This window comes from Quercus robur, chromosome 6 (assembly GCF_932294415.1).
Source record: "Quercus robur chromosome 6, dhQueRobu3.1, whole genome shotgun sequence".
NCBI classification, from domain to species: Eukaryota; Viridiplantae; Streptophyta; class Magnoliopsida; order Fagales; family Fagaceae; genus Quercus; species Quercus robur.
In genome coordinates this window covers 49,998,515-50,006,786 of record NC_065539.1, presented here as the reverse complement: position 1 = coordinate 50,006,786, position 8,272 = coordinate 49,998,515, and the positions used below count along the sequence as shown (strand labels likewise).

The 8,272-nt window shown below is 35.7% G+C and overlaps 1 protein-coding gene across 1 annotated transcript; it reads left to right on the top strand.

Annotated features, from left to right (window-relative positions):
* Nucleotides 1–5,485: 5,485 nt before the first annotated feature.
* LOC126689293 (adenylate isopentenyltransferase 5, chloroplastic-like) lies at nt 5,486–7,934 on the top strand. Its single transcript, XM_050384440.1, has 2 exons — nt 5,486–5,994; nt 6,263–7,934. The coding sequence occupies exon 2, from the start codon at nt 6,265–6,267 to the stop codon at nt 7,270–7,272; it is 1,008 nt and encodes a 335-aa protein (XP_050240397.1). The 5' UTR covers nt 5,486–5,994; nt 6,263–6,264; the 3' UTR covers nt 7,273–7,934.
* Nucleotides 7,935–8,272: the final 338 nt, after the last annotated feature.

The window sequence follows — 8,272 nt, the reverse complement described above, 5'->3', positions numbered from 1 at the left end:
TCTTCCATTAATACTAGGGGTGTCCACGAGTTAGTCTGGGTTGGGTGTGTGCCCAACCCAAATAGATTGGGTGGAGAAAACTACAACCTAACGTCAACCAACAAGGTGTAGTGGATTAGATGGATCAAGCTCTCCAAGAGTGGCGACAGATCGGTTAGCACGGGCAACAAACGACTAACAATGAAGAGAGGCAATACAATTCTCAAAACTGTGAAAATTTAGTGGAGATCTGCTGAGATCTTGCCAGAGACTTGCATGGCAAAGATCTCACCAAATTTTGAGTTCCTCATCAGTCGGATATGGTGGATCAGGTTTTGGAGAAGGGAACTTGTGTGCCACTCGACCTACCATCCATCGTCGACCGCCACAGCCACCAAATCAGATTGGGTCAAGTTTGGCCCGGTCAGATTAATTGTGTGAATCAGGTCTAGCAAATCCATGGGCACCCCTAATTAACACCATTAGAGCAACCACATTAGTTCGTGTATTATACACACCCATTTTTACACTAAAAATCTACTTTTTCTATTTTACACACCCATTTTTACAAAACACCCACATCAGTTTATCTATTCTATCATCTGTTTTATTTAAATAATCATTTTCTTACTTTTCTTATTATTATTTTATCTCAAACCCTCTCTCTCCACTCACGAGCCTCTCTCTCTCTCTCTCTCCACTTACAAGACTCTGTTCTAGAGTCTTCTCTAAAACTCCTCTCTATTCCAACATTTTCACTCCTCTCTATTCCAAACTTTTTGAAATTTTGATCCAAGCAGGGAGCATGGCGCCGAGAAGAACGCCGATCCAAGCACTCCGATCCAAGCACGCCGATTTTCCATAAGCGCCGATCCACTCTCTCTGTCTCCGATCCAAGCACAGCGAGAAGAACTCCAATCCAAGCACGGCGAGAAGAATGCTGATCCAAGCACTCCAATCTAGGCACGCCGATCTGCCACAAGCGCCGATCCACTCTCTCTATCTCCGATCCAAGCACGGTGAGAAGAATGCCGATCCAAGCACTTTGATCCAATCACGCCGATCTGCCACAAGCGCCGATCCACTCTCTCTGTCTCCGTTGGTGTGTTCGTGTGTGGGTGTGTTTGGTTTTGTGGTGTCTCTGGGTGATTTTGTTGTTGATTTTGTGGTTGATTTTTGATTTTGTCTGTGGGAGTGTGTGTATCAGAGGAAGAAGCAGATGATGAGGGCGTTGGTTGTGCAGATGGAGAAGAGAGAGAAAAAAAAAAAAGGAGTGAAATTAGAAATTATTATACTAATGTATAGACGAGCTACAGTAACCGTGTATATATGCACGGTTACTGTAGCTCATTGAAATTTTTAGAAGACTTTACATAGTTTTACATGAGCTGGTGTGGGAGGTTTTTTGGCAAAATGTGTAAAATGAGGAAGTTTTTGTATTATAGAAGAGTATCCACCAACTGATGTGGATGCTCTTATATTATATGTCATTGATAATTGATCACCTTAGCCGTTGTGAAAATATTTGTGAAAAAAGTTATGTCTAGAAATTTTTTCTTTTTTTCAATGTCTAGAAACTTATTGAAGTTGTATTGGCCATAAAAGAACCAAAGTTTGAAGGATTTTTTTTTTTTTAAAGATGGGGAATAAGTTATAAATATGACTTTGATGAAGGTCAAAGTATGAAGAAAAAGGTCTAATTAAAGCTTAAAATAACTAGTTAACTACCAAATATGATGATACTATATTGACAAATACCTTTTTTATAACTTTAGGACCCGTAGTATATAACTTTCGGCTGCCTTTGTTTTTGTTACTTATGCTAAAATGCTTGCCGTCCTATGAAGCAAAAAAGGACAATATGAGGAAAGAGGGGGGAAGGAATAAAAAAAAAAAAAAAAAAAGGCAAAAAAGAAAGAAAAGAAGAGGCCCAAAGATTCTTGAAAGGTTGTTCAATGGAATTTATAGCAATCCTTGCTAACCAAAACTGAAAGAAAATTCAGTTACATTTCAAATTAGATTTCAATTAGAGTTTAATTTTGGACTAGGTGTCTCATCTAAGTTTTTAAATTTTTATGCCAAGTAAGATAATTTAATATAAAAAATGAGGAGTCTAATATAAATAATTCATCAAAAACCTAATCATATATCTAGCTTTATAAAAAATTAGAAGCATAGAGGGTTCGAATGATTTTACTTTTATGAGCCATTTTATTATGTAACTAAAAATAATTCAAATTTATAAGTTATTTATGTAATACTATTAATATGTACGGTCCGTTACTAAGTATTATATGATGTGTGTGTGTGTGTTAATTGCGATTGTTTATATGTAATTATTATGAACGGAATTATAAACTATTTTATCATTTAATCCCCAAATCCCACTGAGACTCACTGTTGCTATACCATTTATCATCATATTGGTTTAAGGGGATTGTAGGTACCAAGAATTTTTGCCTTTGGCTTTGGCTATTTGGCTTGATTGCCTTGCTTTTGCCTTTGCCTTGGCTTGAATTCTTAATCCCACATTGAAAAGATGACTTCCCTCTTTCTACCTTATAAGGCATGAACCAATGAGAAAGAGTACCACTAGTTTGGTTAACAGGGATAATTATAGAATATTCTGGGGCTAAAATAAATATATACTCCCCGTTCTCACATGAATTATGGGCTCCCCAGTTTCATTATAAATTTAATTAGTAAGATCTATTATTATGTAAGATATTATGTAAGAGAGGAAAATATGCATTTGTGATAGTTCCAGATTATTTTATAATTACCTGGTTTAAGGAGGGAAAAAAAAAAAAAAAAAAAAAAAAAAACTTTACTACAATGTCAATCTTCTAGATTGTCTTTTTTGTCCATTTCAACATTCTGATTCATATTTTATGATTGTTCAAAACTTTATATCTCATGTTAAAGTTAGTCTTTTTCTCAGGGAATGAGGTGATCGTTAAAGTGATATATTTTTTATATACAAAATAAGGATCTTTTTTATTTGAAATAGTATGTTGAAGAGCTTTAAATGACTGAAGACCTTAAGCCTTAAGAGGCAAGGTAAATTCTACCTAAAAAAATAAAATAAAAAAAAGGAAGAAGAAGAAGAGGCAAGTTAAATTCAAATTTTGATTTTAAATTAAAAGAGGCAAGATAAAAAAAATATATATTACTTTGCCTCTTTTTTTTAGAATAATGCTAGAGTTACAAATTATTTTACAAAAGTTAAAAAAAAAAATATTTAATATGGCATAATCTATGTCAATTTTTTTTTAAATTTAAAATTTCATTACAAGGTCTTAAAGAAAAATCAAATCTAAAAAACATTATATCGACCATCCAGCTCTATCCCCTACCCCATTGTGGTCTGAATCCTCTCCATTCATTGGAGACAAATAGTTTTTGTCCAGTTTATCCTTTTCTTCTTTACCATATCTTAGGTTTTCCTTACAATTCTCAAAAAGAAACCAAATTTATCACCACCACAGACCCAATCACCCAAACACCTCACCAATAACCCCACAATTGCAAATGGCCAAATGGCCCAAATGCACAAAAACAAGCACAAAGGTCTTTTTTCCTGTTAGCAACTCATAGCTCTTCTTCATGGCAGAAAACCAATAAACTGGTTTCAACATAGAAACCACACTAGCCAAGTGCTGTAGTGCAGTGATAAAGAGGGAATGAAAATGACAAAAATAGAAAAAACAAGCAAAAGGGTGTCTTGGGTGTCAATAGCTATGATTAATAAGACCAAGAAAGCAGGGAAGATTAAATTGTCTATAACCATTAGAAGAGAAATTGTTATGATCCTAGTGTCACAAATGGATTAAGTGTAAGTTTAATCATGTGTTTATAAGCTTTTAGGCATCTTCGCCTTGCAAACCGGTCTTCAAGCGTGAGTTCTACCCATGAGTTTGTAATATTTGGTATCAGAGCCAACTACCACTCCAAGTAATTGGGTGTAGCTCATTGAGTATGAGATCAAATGAGTTGCAACCTTGTGGTCAGATTCTGGAGGGGGCAACCTAGAGGCTAAATTAAAATAACTGATAGGTGAGTGAAGCCACCAAAAGAGAAAGGGCTATCATGCCCAATAGTGAGCGAAAGCAAAGAGGAAGATAAGGTAGAAAAATTGGAGGGAGATAGATGGTCATTAGAAGGTTTTTCAAATTTATTTCTTTTTAAGATCTAATGATTTTTTTTTTTTTTCTAATCTAATATGTATTTCAATTTTTTTAAAAGTTAACATGGATTATACCACAACAATTTTTTGTAAAATATAGTTTGTAACTCTAGAATTACTCTTTTTTAGGTAATGTAAAATACACTAAATAAAGATAGAAAGAATCCAATTACTCAATTTGACAATATTCCATTACTCAAAGTTCAATATAGCAAACAAATAGATTTTTGTTTACTCTATAAAATTCGAATATAGAAATGTTTCATTATTTTCAATTGTTGTTTGTTTCACCAATGGCACAATGTGAACTCAAAATTCCTTCCACAATAACAATGAAGTGACTGGGGATGAGAAATTAGTCATTAACATCAAAATATGGGACTTAAAAAATGAAATTGTATCCCATAAAAGGCTGTTATTAGCTTGTCTTTGCCACATAAATTATTATTTAGGTATCAAACCGCCTAAAAGGAAATCCTTTTTTTCCGCACTTTCCAAAAACAACTTTTCCAATTTCCACCCAAATTGTCGATGATGTTGGTTCTTTCATTTGTTTAAGGGATAAGTTCTAACTTCTATAAGACCCAAATAAAGAAAAAGTTGTTCCTAAATAAACAAATAGAGCTCTAGGGAATCCTATATGAACCACTACTTCCTACTTTCTGTTGACTAATTCTTGTTTAGCCAAATTTTCATAGACATGTACCTCCTTAATTATATAAATGGCGACCCCTTAAGTCATAAACTTTCCATGAATATATATGTATAGGACTATAGGGTGGCCCTCCTAGTAAGAGGCCTTCATAGAACCATGATATTCTAGGTGGTCCAAAAAAAAAATTATATATATATATGGTCCTTTATTAGTTATTTAAAATTGAAGCCCAAATTAACTCTTTGACCTAATCATAGCTAAGCACCATAGGGCACTGAGTAATAGGGGCTTTACGAAATTGCCAAGTGACCAAGATCAAACGGCAACACGTGGAAGAAGAGAATCTGGTAACTCATAGCATTATCATTCTCCATAATTGCTCCTCATAAAGAAAAAGATCATGCTAATTTCACCTTTAATACGTTTAAGACTATGATTAGTTCAGTCCAACAAAAATTATGTACCTACCAAGTGACAGTGAAAAGTATAAATTTTACTAGAAATTGAGAGAGTCTTTTTCACCGTAAAGAAATTAATTTTTAAATTTTAAGAGTGTACAAAGTATCGCGTCAGTTGAAGTTTTAAATGCGGTGATGTGGGATATACATTTAAATTACTGTAAAGAATCATTTCCCCATTATATAAGGGACGCAAGCAAGCATGGATATAAATATCAAGTCTAAGAAAGAATCCAGGCACTGAGGCAAATTGAGACCAGTACAACCAGTTGTATACTTGTATTAGTGTTTTCCCATCAGTCCTCACCAAAAATTCCAAGGCCTCTCATGCTTGTGTTAGAAGGTCATCGAGCTGGAAATGCATCATCTTATGTCATAAATTCTGAAAATCCCACAAGTTCTCTATTACTTGTTCATACAATTGCTCTTTTATCGTACAATTCTTTTTCCCAAGTGTAAATATTGAAGATAAAAATTCTTATATACCTTTTGTTGGTACAGGCCAAAGATCTTTTCAAGCCTACAAAAAAAGACCCATTTCCCACACTGGTTTTTGCTTCTTATCTTTCACAACCCTTTATTCCAACCTTTCCTTTTTGGCAAGCTCTCTCGCTCTGCCTTCCTTCTCCTCTCTTTTTCTTTGTGCTTTTTGTGTATACAAAGAGAAATTGTAAGCCAATTTTCTACACAGTTCGCCGCGTTTTGATATATCAAAGGTAAGGATTGGTGGTCCTAAAAATCGTGTGGGGTATTTTGAATTTTGTATGGTTTGTATTAAATGCGTTTTTTTGTGTGGATAATTATAGACTGAATATAGACCTAGTTAGTCTGAGTTCTCTTCATGTTCTGCATAAACTCTCTCTCCCTCCTCTCTCTCTCTCTCTCTCTCTCTCATCAAGTTTTTCATTTTCATTTTATGATAACAATTACTGTTATCTAGTATAATTAATTAATATATTCTTCTTTTGTTGGTCATCTTGACAGGTATGAATATGATTAATATGAGAATCTATATGTCTGCCTGTAAACAAGTACCGCCCCTAGTGAATTTCCCTGGTGGTCTACCTGGGGGTCTCAACATGGCACCTCTGTTTCGTCGAGATAAGGTTGTGATTGTAGTAGGAGCAACTGGTACCGGCAAGTCAAGGCTTGCCATTGACTTGGCAACTCGTTTCCATGCCGAGATTGTAAATTCTGACAAAATGCAAGTTTACAAAGGCCTTGACATAGTCACAAACAAAGTTACTGAGGAAGAGTGTCGTGGTGTACCCCACCATTTACTAGGCACAATTGACCCCAACTCCAATTTCAGCGCTGAAGATTTCTGCCACCAAGCTTTGTCAGTTATGGAATCAATTACATCTCGTGATCGGCTTCCTATAATTGCTGGTGGATCCAATTCTTATATTTCCGCATTAGTGAATCATCATGCTGAATTTCGAATGAAATACGAGTGTTGCTTTTTATGGGTAGATGTGTCGTTGCCTGTGCTTCATTCATTTGTGTCCGAACGAGTAGACAAGATGGTTGAAGCCGGATTGGTGGAGGAGGTGAGGAGATTGTTTGATCCAGAAGCTGATTACTCGCGTGGAATACGACGTGCAATTGGGGTACCTGAATTGGACCAATATCTACGCTTTGGAGTTAGAGCTGACGAAAAAACCCGAGATCGGCTTCTTAAGGTAGCCATTTCAAAAATCAAGGAGAACACATGTATGTTAGCTTGGCGTCAATTGCAAAAGATTCAACAACTTCATGACCAATGGGAATGGGATATGCATCGGCTCGACGCTACTGGGGTATTCCTAAATCGTGGCAAGGAGGCCGATGAGACATGGAATAGACACGTGGCAGAACCTAGCTTAAATATAGTACGAAAATTCCTATACGAAGATTGTGTGCCTAACATTGTTTCCCACGAAGTTGCAGTTGCTACCGCTGCTATGATTGGTGCGCCTATCCCTATGGCCACTGTGGCTACAGCATGTCGCTAATAAGGAATGTTGTGTGGGACCCACGAAATCTGCCCATCTCCGCTCCGATGATGCCACGTGGCAAGCTGGTAACACACCCTCTTTCTAATTTTTATTTTTAATTTTTTGGTTTATGGTAAGAATTAAAAGTGGATAAGAAACAAAAGAAGAAAAATTACGGCTTGGTGCTTAGAGGGTAGTTGCTGTCAGGTCGTTTCTAAGTACTTAACATTTGGGAATTGGCGGCCGTACAGTTGGGAGCATTTTAGGGATCCGTGCGGACAAGCTATACTTTATAAAAAAAATTAAAGAAAAAAAAAAAAAAACCTCCTTTTAGGGGTTCCGTACTATATTGTGCGCCTGCATCAATCATGATACAAAGTAGGCTTTGGTTGATTCTCAAAAAAAAAAAAAAAAAAAAAAAAAAAAAAAAAAAAAAAGAAAAAAAAAGTAGGCTTTGGTTTCACCGGTGGGGTCCAATCTGCGAGTATATAGTCCAATAAACCCAGTTGGCCCCACTTGTTGTTGTACCTGAGCCGAGAGTGGCATTTTGGTCCTTTTATTTACATGGGGTGTGTCATGTGTGTATGCCAACTTTTGACAATCTTGTAATTTTCTTACCATGATTATTATTACTTCTATGATTGAGAATATATAAAGGTGTCCCTTTAGTGCTTCTTTGAGTTTATTTTGCAAGCTTTGTTATTCACCATTAATCACCATCAAATTAAGAACAAGCTACAATTTCAATTTGGGACCCTAGAAAAAAAAAAAAAAAAAAAAAAAAAAAAAAACACCTTTGATTTGATGGAAATGAATATGCTTTGATTGACAGTTGATGTGGGAACCAACGGTTCTGATTGAACATTTTCTAGCTACCTGTTCATTCTTTGCTCGATTTTTTTTGGGTGCTGAGGTTGTGGGAATCTTAGAAATGGGACAAAAAGGAAAGGGCAATTTTAATTGGTAGGGCCAATCTAGAGGAACCCTATAGTCATTTTCATGCCCACATGATTCCAAG